The sequence below is a fragment of the Priapulus caudatus genome, unplaced genomic scaffold (assembly GCF_000485595.1).
Source record: "Priapulus caudatus unplaced genomic scaffold, Priapulus_caudatus-5.0.1 Scaffold571, whole genome shotgun sequence".
NCBI lineage: Eukaryota > Metazoa > Priapulida > Priapulimorpha > Priapulimorphida > Priapulidae > Priapulus > Priapulus caudatus.
Genome location: NW_014577632.1, coordinates 15,756 through 32,020, shown reverse-complemented (window position 1 = coordinate 32,020; position 16,265 = coordinate 15,756). Strand labels below are relative to the sequence as shown.

Sequence of the window (16,265 nt, the reverse complement as noted above, 5' to 3'; positions counted from 1 at the left end):
GAAATATTATTTGAAGCGATAATAACACTGACGGATGACAACGTTAACACTACGACCATCGTTCTGTTTGTATTTCGTTTTGTTTCAACAGGTTTCAATTTCGTGTTGTTCTGTGTATCTCTGTTCTGTGTCTGTGTGTCTGAGATTTGCATGTGTGTAAGCCCCATAATGTAAGTAGAAATAACCATGTAATAAATTAATGAAGTTAAATATTCAGTAGCTATTTGGTCATAGTTTCCCATATGAGATGTACAAGTTGAATTTCATCAGTGCAGATTTTTTTTTGGAAGTCTGCAATGCTGTACAGTGTAAGAGTGCCGTGGACACCGATCTGTCACAAGCGGTCCGATCACAAGCACGTAATATGACGTCGTCCGCACAAAGTGCAAACATGCGTAGAAATTAGCGATCACAACCACGCAATATTACCTGGTCCGCACACAGTGGAAACATGCGAAGCACGTAATATTAGATTATTACGTTTACGTTGTACCCATTCACATCTATCTATATTCTAACTTTTGAGTCCGTATCATCAACCAGTACATAGCATACAATAAAACGTTTCTGTGTGGGTGTGTGTATTTCACTGTGTACTTGCCAAACAAATGGTTAATGTGTTATGTGTAAGCATGATTGCACATGTATTTGTATTGACATCTCAACCATAAAAAACAAACATGTGCAACAACTAAACTCTCCATATAACACCTTACACATAACACTACTGCACTGGTAACACATGTATCAAAATCACTAAGCCCGCGCGTAGCGCGGGTTTCAGCTAGTACTTTTAAATGTGCGTAGGCCACCCTCAGGGTGATAAACTAACAGCGTGGCAAGTTTGGGGGTCCGAAATCAATAAATGGCAGAATGCATAGACAAACTGACAAAGTTCGTTTTGTTAGTAGTATAGATATATATCAGTCTATGGCTCCCCCTCTAAAACAGCAGTTTGTTACACAACGCGCATCAAAGGTTCGTAGAATGGGAGGGTAAAATGAACTTGATGTTTTCTTGTGACATAAACTAATAAACGGGTGAAAACCAATTTTAAAGTAATTAAGTAATAACGTATCATTCATGGAATTTATTCATTTTAATTATTCACAAAACCCACATATTAATAGCGCTGTGTAAAGCAATGTTTTCATACCTGGGTGTACACCAGGGGCACGCTGACCCAATCATAGCTGAACAGCATTCCACAGTTTCCACGGAATAAGTGCATCTCCTGGTAAAAATACATAATATGAATGGTCAGAACAAATCCCACAATGGACAATATATGCTGAGTATATAAAATGAGCAAGATGCTTTAATCTGTTGTGTGCCCATGTTGAAGAGGATATAAAATTTTGAGTAGAAATTGCCCCAAATTAACGCAGATGGGGTCGTTGTCGTATCAGGTACTACAGATATGTACCCGAGGTAGTTTTAGGTTGTTTAGTATGATGTTTATATATTTATATGAGGTATGTTTAGGGTTAGGGTTAGGGTTAGTGTTAGGGTTAAGGTACACTTCTGTAGTACAAGTCTGGTACACTTTGTGTATACATATATGTACCTCGGGTACATATCTGTAGTACCTGATACGACAACGACCCCTTGAGCCAAATTAACCTGCATGCAACATTGGTATGAGCACAAAGTATTCAACTTGTTATTGTTCAACTACTTGTGCCAGCTACTGCAAGCTCTGTCATCCAGAAATCTGATGTGTTGTATGTTGACACACGTGTGTGTATTACGAATTAGTATGCCTACTGTTTAAATATGAGAAAGATAGCAATGCAATGAATTCCAAATTACTAAATCAAAAAAACGTACACTCCTGAAAATATTTCATGACTGTAAATAACAAGATGTTCCACACAGCTAGTATATATATAGCCTTGACCCTCATTACTTTTAGGATATATCCGGTGAAAACTATGACCGCATTGTGTATGTCAGTTGAAGGCTGGATGACTCACTCATCACAACTCCTCTCGATCCATAGCTATTTGCAAAATATTGGCAATGAATCAATATTAATTACACTACTATTCATTAAGAACAGAAATCTAACAAAAGAGGGAGGAAGAGAAGAATAATGACAGACGGTTTTGATGCAATGCACACCATAGAAATTACTGACTTATTATTGTCTACGTGGGTGATGGATGCGCTAGTAGTACAGCACGATAGCTTGATACTTAACAGCTATAGTCTCAATCAAACAGCTGTGGTATGCCATGGTTGAATTATTTCACCAACTTATCCTCACAGCAGAAATATTTCATTGGTATGCCCTGCTCCAAGTTCGTACAGTACTTCGAAACTGTGTAGCTTACGTACGTCCATAATTGCCTTTAGTATGTATGTGTCCTTGATTCGACCTTCTGCATGTGCTTGGGAGAGAAGACAGCTAAACCAGTGGCATGGGAACCACCATTTGCCATGTGGGCATGGTGTATCATCCATCAGCTTCCTCTCATTCTCCGTAAGGAACCCTACAAAATAATTGACATGAGCTCACAACACATTTCACAGAATTCATTAAAGATTTCTCTATAATTGACAAATACTTTCTGGTTTACCTAACCTCAGTGAATCATCTATCTATGCTCTCACCATAAATAACAAAACATTTCCTAATTTTTATACTACGAAATTACACTTTTAAAATGATAAAACTCTGCTCATTCAAACTTTGCTTATTTAAACTCTTTTATAGATCTGCTAAACTTATTTGTTAAATTTTGTGAGTTCTCTGTATAATTTTAGTACTAAATGGTAGATCAAAATGGTACCAACTCTATTTATAAACATAAAAACTTCCCAATCAAAAACCTTGCTGTTATCATTGCAAATTACTTTACATATCCACCTGAGCGAGATAACCATGCGTCCTTTGAATATATTGTTCTAGGTCAGCCAAACTTGTACGTCAAGTTTGTACATGGTTTTTTCATGCATGCACACCAAAATATTTAAATTGTGCCATGTTACCATGATATTGCAATATCTTTAGAATGCCCTACAGCAATGCCGACCAGCTAACTTCATACGCAGGTTGGGCAAAGTTCTCAAAATTTATCAAGGAGACCTTCCATATCTTATCTGATATCATTATAACTTCCATGTCTCTGCCACCGGGTACCTCCCTCACACATACCTGCTTCAACGAGGTGATCGATTGTCGGAAAGCGCTTTTTCACGCGCATGCTGATTGCCTGGTAGACCATCACCGCAGACGTGTTGCAGTAGCGCATCAGTGTGCGTCGGATGATCCGGCCACGTTCATCCGTGCCGTGTACATTCGATGCGACATACTGCATGATCCTGCGCAGAGAGAGAGATGCAACCGATACGTTAGCAAGTGCTTTTTTATTATTGGCACGTACGTCACTACTGTCACGCAAAACCAAGAGTGTGGCCTGCTTAGGAAAACCATATTGTCTCCAATGTTGAGAGATAACATAACTTCACGGTTTTCCGTTTCTGTAAAATACAAGCTTAGCATGGTTATTGTTAGCGGTGGAGAAATAAATAACAAGACAGGCAGTGAAGCACTACGCGCAAAAACGGTTGACACCATCAGCTATGCGTTGTTAGCGAGAGCATGTTGTTAGTAGTGCCTTCTATGAATACAAGAAAACAGGAAGTACATGAAGTAAGGAGTAATAACAAGTGATGAGAATAAAACAATAAAATATTGAGTGACACTGATACGCTTGTTCTTGAGACTGTTCGTGTGGTATAAAGTACACAACAACTACTTGCAACCTACTAAATTATACAGACAGGTTAACTATTACGGCAGAACTACAAACCGATTACAGTCATCCGATAGCTTCCTGTGGAAGAAAATTGCATTATGTGCAATAGCAACTTACAACATGTCAATGTGTGCCTGTCATTTATTTTACATCAAAGGTCACAGAATGCCCATACTTAGCTGGCAAGATGCAAATTTGGACCAGTAGAAAATTACTGCTTACTTGTCTGGCCATGGAATGTTGACAAACTGCTCCCACCACCGTGTGACGACGATGGCAACATAGAATCCCAAGATAAATGACACCGGAATAAGATCAGTGAATTTTGCACAGTAAATTGCAATGTTCTCAAACACCCTGAAACAGAAAGCAAGATCGCTCAGTGGATATTATGAACTTCATAAGGTTTGTTTTACATAGAAGCCGATTAATTGCTTTCGCCATTAAAAACCTACTGTGTATTTCAAGTGTAAACTGATTTCAGACGAATCATTTTCCCATTTTCCATTTTGTGTCACTAAGAACTTTTATGCTATAGTGAACCTGGATTTTAACTTTCTAAGACGTTTGCCCTTTACCTTTGAATTTTCATTGTAAATGAAATCTCGAGTGAAATAAAAACAAAATTTAATGGTTTTCATTCACTCCTAATTTAAAATGAATTTTTTATTGATCTGTAAAACGAAACTATAACCTAAAATTCTGCAAACCTGCAAATTTAATTACCTTCGATATTCGCCATCAAGTGCATATCTGTACATAATGCTAAGGAAAGCGTACAGGAGAGCAAAACCTGCCATTTCCTTGTAGACAAGCTTGTAAATGCTGCCCTTCCAATAGAAGAGCAAGCGAGAGAAGCCACAGAAGCGAACATTCGCCACCCTGGACGTGTAAGTGATCGTCATCCTTATCAGATAAATATATCGCCAACAACTCCTTCACCCAAGAGGGCTCAGCGAAGACTTAGAATTATTGACGAGGTAGATATGTTCAACTATCACACAAAACACAAATGTTAGTTGTGAATTGCAGCACAGGTATGGAGAGATTGATCACTTGGAGAAAATTTGATGGTTTTCTGATAACAAACTTGTTCGTTGCATAATCACACTTTATATCACCGGCTTTCCAACAGAGTGCTGTAACACAGGGTTCACCGGAAGTCACTACATGCGACTTTGTCACACTCAAATTGCATAATGAAGTCTCTTTGGCATGTTAGATGATGACCAGGATGCGACGGAGCATTCAGCTCAATGTCTGTGCATAGATTATAACATGACTGACTAGTCACACGTCGTCGAGGCTTGTGCAACATGCAAACAAAGATGCTCTTGAGTAGGAACGTTACTCACTAGCACCCTTTATCACATAGGCGCAATGTTCTTTTCAGTAGTTCTTTTTCCTCCGAGATCTTAGGTGAAGCCCTTGCGCTTCACCCTGGCATTTATCCATGCAACGGAAATCTGCTCCACGACAGTGCAAATCTCTGATTCCATTCGCCAAGCAGTCATGTTAAAATGTGGAGATGGGAAGCACTCATTGCTCTGAAAATTACCTGTAATAAATTTGAGCAAATTACAGTTTTTTAAGTCACGCTAGCATATCATTTAATATTATTTTAGGTAAAAGCGACGGATTAGCATATATCACTATAATTATAGCAACGTTGATAGCATTATGCTTTTAAATCCCTTCAATATTACATACTCGTTTTGCTTTGTACATAATGGTTCCTAAAATTTATCAATTTCTATGCATTTCATCTAAGAACATTATACAAATTGTGGTCAATTTTCTATGTGCACATTTTAAGTGACATGGCTAAACCTAAAACGTCAGTTCTTAGATGAATGGAATATATCAGGAGTGATTCAAAACATGTTAGCTAGGGTGCAGCTACGACAGGTTGGCTATATGGCACCTGGGTTACTATTAGGAAAGCTAGTTATAACGCTCATTGTCCACCACAATGCCGACGGCCTAGCAACTGTTAAGGCCGGCACACACCAGCCGATTTATCACGCGATTTGATAGGCCCGATAAAAATCGGCCGATATCGGGTAGGTGTGCGCGTTCATTTGTAGGCGATTTTACTTACGATTATTTTTATCGGGTGATCGTTCTAAATCAAACATGTTTGATTTTGAACCGATTATTTTGAAGCGATTTTTTGTAATCCGACAAGGTTTTGTAGTGTGCGTGTGAACTCAGAAAAATCCTCTACGATAAATATTGAACAGCCAATAGCTGAACGTGCCCGTGTCACATGACATTCAAAATGGCCACCTTGCAGAACAAAATAATCAATTTTATCGTAGGTGTGCGAGTGTTTATCGAAAGGCGTCGCGCTGAGCCGATTTTACAAACGATGAAGATTTTTTAATCGGACCGATTTCTGGGAAAATCTTTTTAGGTGTGCGCCGGCCTTTAGCAGAACAAAACTTCACTAGATAGAGCAGGCTCGATATATATATATATGTAAAGGAGGCATGCCGGCATGTCCTGGTGAGTACCATACTGAATGCAGCTGGGTTAATTAATCTCATTCAATCCAATGCAACCAATTCAATCCAATTTCCATCAATCAGACATTCTAGTAGGCAGTACCCTTCATCATTCTCCTGGGCATAATTGAGCAGGAACATGTCCAACATGCAAATACTTAATAGGGTCACGCCAATGCGTCAGGTTTTAAATGCCAAAGGGGACACGACTCTTTTCAGAAACTCACACAAGACAAATAACCAAACTAGGAAACGATGCCATTTTTACTAGAGGATATATTCTATCACAATTTATTGCCCCTAAAGCTCTGGTTTGGAGAGTGCCATTACGATGTACGAGCATTGCGGTGATATAATCGACTGCGTTGTAAATGTAATGACAAAATTCGGCCTTGGTACGAGAATGTTTTGGCACCAGCACCAAGTGCCTTGACTAAAGTTGACTACCGAAGAGGGGCCACAGTACATAACTATTTTTGACATGCTGTTGAAAAATGCTTGCCACTGGTCATCGTCCCAGACCCACGCCAGGCGATGTCCACTATGCTCCTATAAATTTATACAGAGCAGATGAGGGGATGGAAATCCCTCCAAAGACCTAGATACAGTTGCACACTCACTGTGCCTGCAACGTTAAAATTATGGCCCACATATAACACTAGCACGGACCAATGGGGAGTTAGTATCTGTAGGTTACCAGCTGACTGATAACAACAATAGTACTTAGTAGTATAGATTGTAGGAAGTAGAACAGAAATAGAGGCACTTAAGTCGTACAAAGAAAGATGGTTGAATGTCATCATAATAAAGCAGCCCAATTTTGTTACAATGTGCTGATAAAAATATTATCCATGGATGTGATTGGCTGTTTATGAAGCAATGCACGAAATTAGCGCTATTTTGCCGGCGGCCGGCAGTTCAACCCCCTAAACTACCGGTTCAACTTTCCATATAATAAGTCCACTTGGCCTATTCAAAATTGTGCCTATCTTGCTTTTATATCAATAATCTTGATCAATTTACTGACTAGTTTTTACTTAGTGACTTCTAAGAAGTAAATCATGTTCCAGCAATTCCTGTCAAACAAGTAGAACTCCACTGATAGCAATGAAATACTGAAATACGATGAGTATGAGTATGCCTAATAAAAACAAAGCTAAATACTTTTATTAATAAAGGAATAAATTGAACACAATTATAAGGGCCTGTTCAAACTTGTAAGGGCCTGTTCAATTTGTCTAAGGGCCTGTTTAAAATTTTGGGTGGGCCTGTTCACATTTTGACTAATTTCATGCCCTGTGAAGTGTTGCGCGATAATGTCAGTGGAAACTAAAAACGATTCTGATTGACCATTGGTCATTGTTGCTGCAGTGTCTTAATTGACCTTTTACATTTCCTAAGCTATCTGGACATCATGTAATTTTGTTACCACATTAGTTATTAATGCCCTACTGCTCACTTGCATTTACTGGCAATTAGCCTACAACATGCACTGCAGAAAACAATAACCTGTAAACAATTAAAGGAACAGTAGCCTCTAGGTTCTAGAGTTATTTTCAGCTAATCTAGGTTATAATTGCGCTACATAAAAAGTTTCATGGTTTAATCACCATTAGAAATATTTTTAAAAAATGTTTTAAAACTAACGACTACAGTTTGATTATAAAGTCTATATAATATGCTATATAATTGCCAAACCCTACCTAATTTGCATAATTTTTTTTTTAAATATCAAAGCCCCTAGCCCTTATTCATTCACATACCAAAAATGAGCAAAATCCGTTGAACCTGAACTGACTAATGGCAATTCCAATTTTTGCCAAAAAATTGCCGTGGCTCGAAAGTACGTCGACTGGCGTGCTCTAAAATAGGACGTTTAATATGGGAGCATAGCCGTAACAACTATACCGAATTTCAAACATGTGGGTCAAACGGTTCCTGAGTTATCGTTGACCGTAGCCAAATGTTGACGGACAGACGGACGACGACCCATGGCAATAGCTCAGCTTGACGATGTCAAGGTGAGCTAAAAATATGGTAATTCCGCGAGGCCGCGCTCTGGAACGCGCTTAGAATGGCAGAATTTTCAGGGAGTCACACGGACTCCTGCATATGCACTATCAGCACAAAGCTCACCTGGAAATTTCTGTCAATGATCCAGTTCATGTCAAAGTCATCATCGTCTTCTCCAAAGGGGTTGATCAGTTGCTCTGCTACCTGTCAACGGCACACGAGCATGTTTAACTACTTTCATAGAATAGTGCACTGTCAAACAACATTAACATGTAAAAGTACATTAGCTTGCAAAAGGGAAATAAACTGGAATATATATATATATATATATATACAGTGTAACCCCGTTATAACGCAATGGTTGGGGTCCATAAAATGTCATCGCGAAAAAAGTGAGGTTGCACTAAATCGGTGTTATATATACATGCCTATATAAGAGCAAAAAAAGGGGGCCCAATGACTCATCGCATTATATCCAAATTCGCGTTAAATCGGGGCACGTAAAATCGGGGCATCTAAATATATATAATATAGTCAAAGATTTTCAGCTTCACTGTAGAACAACAACTGAAAGATACACTAATCTTTACATTCTGTGTTACATTTTTTTAAATCTACAAAATTATTCTTAGTTACAGTTTAACAGATTACAGAATCGCGTTACCTTTAGCCACCCCATGTAGAAAAAGAACTGCATGAATGTAAACACGGGTATGTAGAGGTCAACAGCATGGCGAGAAGCTTGTATGTCAGGGTCAAGGAACTGCCTTCCCATCAGGGTTGCCAGGAAAAATATGTACACTGCCAGTGTCACAACCTGTAAGGAAATAAGTGCTGCAGATGATGTTTGTCTTGAAGACTGGTGCACTCTTACTGTAGAATGATGTCTTCCTATAAGGTTATTACCAAATGAGCCCTGAAAGTAAAAGGGCTGGAGCACTTCAGCCTACCAGCATTTCAATTTTGAAACTTCATTTCCTTAAGTTTTCTGGCATAATTCATATAATGCTTGTAGCATAAGTCTTGCTTTGTAAAGTAATATAACACAACACCCTTAATAATGCATGCCTATATATTATAACCTGAGATACATATATTAGGATTCTACTTCTGATTATGGCTCAAAGGTCCTTGGATCGAATCCCATCAGATTTTTTATTATTTACCTGTTTTCTGTATTTTTCTATCTTTATCCATTTAACTATTTCTTTCCAATTAAGGAAAATATTTACATGATTTATTTACAATAATTTAATAACAACAAATAATTTTTACTTTTTTTTTTAATAGGGTTAGGGTTAGGGTCACAATGCACCATAAAACAGGAGTTTCAGGCACTCGATTTGTATCAACCAATGGGATTTGGGAGGTATGCAGAATGCAGAAGGTTGCTGAAATGATGCAACTGCGTATCTGCATATCTGCGCCTAACAAAGGTGTCACTACGCACGACTTAAGGATACTCTCCACGTTGTGCATGAAATTTCATCAATTTTTCGTTTTCAACTTTATTCGATGGCTAACACTATGTGCCACCTGTGTACATGCTCATTTCTCCATATAACGGTACATGTGAACTGTCAGAGCGTTTTTGCTTGCCCGCATACATGTGTAGTAAGCAGCAGCTGACATCATTATGATGCGTTTGTTGACATATAGCTTTGTGACGTCAGGATGAGCGGAGTTCGCCCGTTCTGCGATGTTCTGCGATGGTAACCTCGTAATTTCTCTGAATTTCTCAAGGTGCATGGAACATTTGACCAATTTAGTGGTGTCAGTTAGTCATGGATATGTCCCAGTGAGTACTAACAATAGATATATCACATACGTTCACTCATTTTGCACACAGGCGGTCAGTCATTGTGAAAAATAGAAAAAAAAACCTGATTTCTCCGTTTCGATTTCTGACATAGTAGCCAATGTATAAATGGATATTTCTCTGTGATTACAACTCGGATTAATTTTATTTTACACTCGTTTTAATGGTAACATATTGTGGTAAAGAAGTGCATCAGGGATTGTTATTAAGTGCCGTACTTTATTAGTTATGCCTCTTTATTCGCTAAAATGTTCTATTTTAACACACAACTTGATTTTTAAGCAGTTTTTTCCGGTTTTCTCGGTAAATATGAAAATTAAAGAAAAATCCTGACGCACTATTTTGGTCCATATTGTGCTTAACATGTGGCAAAAATTTTGTATTCTCACTCTTTCTGGTAGTTGAGAAATATCCAAAATACCATTTTTACATAAAAATTCAAAATTTGTGTGGTAACATAATTAGGTGCTGGAAATTTCATGAAATTTTTTGGCTTGAGCATAGAGATATACAAGTGATTGATTCGATTCATTCGCCAATAAACGTTTAATCTTCACTAGAGCAATACCCGTGCACAACGTGGAGAGTATCCTTAAATGTTACGTTTATAACGGTAGCAACAGACCTCAGATGAGCCCAGACGCTCTGCGGCTCTTGTTGAACTTTCTTTTTACATCGACTGAGCAAATTCAGAACTTCAGAGAGAGTTTTTTCTGGGCAAGGTTTTACTTTCGTTGTTCTCCTCCCCAGTCCACGGTACCCCCATGCATAGATCAATGCTGCCGCACATCCGCAAAGTTACAAGTGCCTAGAATCTTTAAGTATATATACGGTTTACATTGCTCCTAGATATCTAACTGAATCAAAATAGTCCACTTTCTAGGTTAAGAAAAGTGACGAATTCAATTAACAGCTTTGATTACGTGCGTGTCAAGTGTCACTGGTCGTGCCCTCACTCCCCACGATAACCCCTGCGATATAAAAACTTATTGTTATGCGGTCATAAAAACACTGGGCTGCATTACATGCTGGCCATGGCGCAATCGATTTCTTAGACTGTACTTTTAACATACATACATACTTACCGATATAACATACTTTTAATATTTTACTTGCTTTGAGATATTAGTTTTTAGTGTATCTTACTATAATTTGGCGAATGTTGTATGTATGTATGTATGTATGTATGTATGTTAATGAACAGGCTCCATCAGTGTTTGAATACCAATAGCGCCAAATTCACAGATACGAGATCGATGAGTACACGGGACCGTTCTATATATTACTACTCGTTCGAAAACGTTGTTCCGTTCTTAAAAAAGACAAAAAAACACCAAAAAAAACAGTGTAAACATTAGCCTGAAAATAGTGGGGCGCTGTTGTTTTTCGTTCTGTTGGCTATTTCGTTTTGTTTCAACAGGTGGTTCAATTTCGTGATTTTCTGTGTATCTCGTTCTGTTGAGTCTAGCCGTGTCTGACGTTTGCTATGTGGTTAAGTCCCCATAATGTAAGTAAAATACCATGTAATAATTAATGAAGTTAAAATATCAGTATGCTATTTGCGTTCAAGTAGTTTTCCCCATATGAGAATGTACAAGTTGAATTCATCAGTGCCAGACTTTTTTTTGGAAGTCTGCATGCCTTGTACAAGCTGTACGCGGGCTGCCCAGGGTGGACAGCCGATCTTTCACAGCGTTCCGATCAACGAAGATGTAATATGACTGTTTCGTCCGCACAAAGTGCATCAATGCAGTTTGCAAATTATGCGATCACAACACGCAAATATTACCTTGGTTCCGGCCACAAGTTGCAAAACATGCGAAGCACGCTAATGATGTAGGATTCATTTACGTTACGTTTACCATTCACATGCTACTCTATATTCTAACGTTTTGAGGTCCGCTATCATCTAACAGTGACATAGCATACAATAAACGCTTTCTGTGTGGAGTGTGTGTATTCACTATGTTAGCTTGGCCAAACAAATGGTTAATGTTACGTGTTATGTGTTAAGCATGATTGCCATCTTGTATTTGTATTGACATCTCAACCATAAAAAACAAACATGTGCAACAACTACAAACTCCCATATAACACCTTACACTAACACTACCTCACTGGCTAACACATGTATCACAATCACTAAGCCCGCGGTAGCGCCTGGGTTCAGCTAGTACTTTTAAATGTGCGTGAGCGCCACCCTCAGGGTGATAAACTAACAGCGTGGCAAGTTTGGGGGTCCGAAATCAATAAATGGCCAGAATGCGTCAAGACAAACTGACAAAGTTCTTTTGTTAGTAGGAGATAGATATATATCAGTCTATGGCTCCCCTCTAAAACAGCCAGTTTGTTTACACAACGCGCATCAAAGGTCGTAGAATGGGAGCGGTAAATGAACTTGATGTTTTCTTGTGACATAAACTAATAAACGGGTGAAACCAATTTTAAAGTAATTAAGTAATAACGTACATTCATGCGAATTTATTCATTTTAATTATTCACAAAACCCACATATTAATAGCGCTGTGTAAAGCAATGTTTTCATACCTGGGTGTACACCAGGGCACGCTGACCCAATCATAGCTGAACAGCAATGTCCACAGTTTCCACGGAATAAGTGCATCTGCCTGGTAAAAATAGCATAATATGAATCGTCAGAACAAACCCACAATGGACAATATATGCTGATAGTATATAAAATGAGCAGATGCTTAATCTCTTGTGCCCATGTTGAAGAGGATATAAATTTTGAGTAGAAATTGCCCCAAATTAACGCAGATGGGTCCCTTGTCGTATCAGGTACTACAGATATGTACCGAGGGTAGTTTTTAGGTTGTTTAGTATTGATGTTTACTATATTTATTATGAGAGTATGTTTAGGGTTAGGTTAGGGTTAGTGTTAGGGTTAAGGTACACTTCTGTAGTACAAGTCTAGGTACACTTTGTGTATACATATATGTACCTCGGGTACATATCTGTAGTACCTGATACTGACAACGACCCTTGAGCCAAATTAACCTGCATGCAACATTGGTATGAGCACAAAGTATTCAACTTGTTATTGTTCAACTACTTGCTGCCAGCTACTGCCAAGCTCTGTCATCCAGAAATCTGATGTGTTGCATGTTGACACACGTGTGTGTATACGAATTAGTATGCCTACTGACTTTAATATGAGAAGATAGCAATGCAATGAATTCCAAATTACTAAAATCAAAAAAACGTACACTCCTGAAATATTTCATGACTGTCAATACAGATGTTCCACACAGCTAGTATATTATATAGCCTTGACCCTCATTACTTTTAGGATATATCCGTTGAAAACTTATGACCGCATTGTGTATGTCAGTTGAAGGCTGGATGACTCACTCATCCACTCCTCTCGATCCCTAGCTATTTGCAAAATATTTGCAATGAATCATATTAATTACACTACTATTCATAAGAACAGAAATCTAACAAAAGAGGGAAGAGTAAGAATAATGACAGACGGTTTTGATGCAATGCCACACCATAGAAATACTGACTTATTATTGTCTACGTGGGTGATGATGCGCTAGTAGTACAGCACGATAGCTTGGATACTTAACAGCTATAGTCTCAATCAAACAGCTGTGTATGCCATGGTTCAATTATTTCACCAACTTATCCTCACAGGCAGAAATATTTCATTGTATGCCCTGCTCCAATTCGTACAGTACTTCGAAACTGTGTTAGCTTACGTACGTCCATAATTGCTTTAGTATGTATGTGTCCTTTGATTCGACCTCTCTGCAGGTGCTTGGGAAGAGAAGACAGCTAAACCAGTGGCCATGGGAACCACCATTTGTTCCATGTCGGCATGGTGTATCATCCATCAGCTTCCTCTCATTCTCCGTAAGGAACCCTACAAAATAATGACATGAGCTCACAACACATTTCACGAATTCATTAAAGATTTCTCTAATAATACAAATACTTTCTGCGTTTACCTTAACCTCAGTGAATCATCTATCTATGCTCTCACCATAAATAACAAACATTTCCTAATTTTATACTACGAACATTACACTTTTAAAATGATAAAACTCTGCTCATTCAAACTTTGCTTATTTAAACTTTTTTATAATCTGCTAAACTTATTTGCGTTAAATTTTGTGCGAGTTCTCTGTATAATTTTAGTACTAAATGTAGATCAAAATGGTACCAAACTCTATTTATAAACATAAAAACCTTCCAATCAAAAACCTTGCCTGTTATCATTTGCAAATTACTCTTACATATCACCTGAGCGAGATAACCATGCGTCCTGTTGAATATATTGTTCTAGGTCAGCCAAACTTGTACGTCAAGGTTTAGCTTACATGGTTTTTCATGCATGCACACCAAAATATTAAATTGTGCATGTTACCATGATATGCAATATCTTTAGAATGCCCTACAGCAATGCCGACCAAGCTAACTTCATACGCAGGTTGGGCCAAAGCTCTCAAAATTTATCAAGGAGACCTTCCATATCTTATCTGATATCATTATAACTTCCATGTCTCTGCCACCGGTACTCCCTCACACATACCTGCTTCAACGAGGTGATCGATTGTCGGAAAGCGCTTTTTCACGCGGCATGCTGATTGCGCTGGTAGACCATCACCGCAGGACGTGTTGCAGTAGGCGCAATCAGTGTGCGTCGGATGATCGCCACGTTCATCCGTGCCGTGTACATTCGATGGACAACTGCATGCATCGCTGCCAGAGAGAGAGATGCCACCGATACGTTAGCAAGTGCTTTTTTATTATTGGCACGTACGTCACTACTGTCACGCAAACCAACCAGAGCGTGGCCTGCTTAGGAAAACCATATTGTCTTCAATGTTGAGAGAAACATAACTTCACTTCGGTTCCGTTTCTGTAAAAATACAAGCTTAGCATGGTTATTGTTAGCGGTAGGCAAATAAATAACAGACAGGCAGTGAAGCACTACGCGCAAAACGCGTTGACACCATCAGCTATGCGTTGTTAGCGAGAGCATTTGTTAGTAGTGCCTTCTATGAATACAAGAAAACAAGGAAGTACATTGAGTAAGGAGTAATAACAAGTGATGAGAATAAAACAATAAAATATGAGTGACACTGATACGCTTTTCTTGAGACTGTTAGTGTGGTTATAAAGTACACAACAACTACTTGCAACCTACTAAATTATACAGACAGGTTAACTATTATGGCAGAACTACAAACCGATTACAGCATCCGATAGCTTCCTGTGAAAGAAAATTGCATTATGTGCAATAGCAACTTACAACTGTCAATGTGTGCCTGGTCATTTATTTTACATCAAAGGTCACAGAATGCCCATACTTAGCTGGCCAGATGCAAATTCTGGCACCAGTAGAAAATTACTGCCTTACTTGTCTGGCCCATGGAATGTCGACAAACTGCTCCCACCACCGTGTGACGACAGATGGCAACATAGGAATCCCGAAGATAATGACACCGGAATAAGATCAGTGAATTTTGCACAGTAAATTGCAATGTTCTCAAACACCCTGAAACAGAAAGCAAGATCCTCAGTGGATATTATGAACTTCATAAGCGTTTGTTTTACATAGAAGCCATTAATTGCTTTCGCCATTAAAAACCTACTGTGTATTTCAAGTGTAAACTGATTTCAGACGAATCATATTTCCCATTTCCATTTTGTGTCACTAAGAACTTTTATGCTATAGTGAACCTGGGATTTTACACTTTCTAAGACGTTTGCCCTTTACCTTTGAATTTTCATTGTAAATGAAATCTCGAGTGAGAATAAAAACAAAATTAATGGTTTTCATTCACTCCTAATTTAAAATGAATTTTTTATTGATCTGTAAAACGAAACTATAACCTAAAAATTCTGCAAACCTGCAAATTTAATTACCTTCGATATTCGCCATCAAGTGCATATCTGTACATAATGCTAAGGAAAGCGGTACAGGAGAGCAAAAACCTGCCATTTCCTTGTAGACAAGCTTGTAATGCTGCCCTTCCAATAGAAGAGCGCAAGCGAGAGAAGCCACAGAAGCGAACATTCGCCACCCTGGACGTGTAAGTGATCTCATCTTATCAGATAAATATATCGCCAACAACTCCTTCACCAAGAGGGCCTCAGCGAAGACTTAGAATTATTGACGACGGTAGATAT

At 38.5% G+C, this 16,265-nt stretch overlaps 2 protein-coding genes across 2 annotated transcripts; both read right to left on the bottom strand.

Annotated features, from left to right (window-relative positions):
- Positions 1 to 1,045: 1,045 nt before the first annotated feature.
- On the bottom strand, positions 1,046 to 12,693 carry LOC106811763 (bestrophin-2-like). Its single transcript, XM_014815482.1, has 6 exons — positions 12,651 to 12,693; positions 4,491 to 5,322; positions 3,987 to 4,121; positions 3,161 to 3,327; positions 2,341 to 2,495; positions 1,046 to 1,234 (listed from the first exon to the last, which is right to left on the bottom strand). Exons 2-6 carry the CDS (start codon positions 4,667 to 4,669, stop codon positions 1,151 to 1,153), a joined length of 720 nt encoding a protein of 239 aa, XP_014670968.1. The 5' UTR covers positions 4,670 to 5,322; positions 12,651 to 12,693; the 3' UTR covers positions 1,046 to 1,150.
- On the bottom strand, positions 8,366 to 16,036 carry LOC106811751 (bestrophin-2-like). The gene is made up of 7 exons (XM_014815469.1): positions 16,002 to 16,036; positions 15,493 to 15,630; positions 15,323 to 15,345; positions 13,829 to 13,992; positions 12,677 to 12,730; positions 8,949 to 9,101; positions 8,366 to 8,488 (listed from the first exon to the last, which is right to left on the bottom strand). The coding sequence occupies exons 1-7, from the start codon at positions 16,034 to 16,036 to the stop codon at positions 8,366 to 8,368; spliced, it is 690 nt and encodes a 229-aa protein (XP_014670955.1).
- Positions 16,037 to 16,265: the final 229 nt, after the last annotated feature.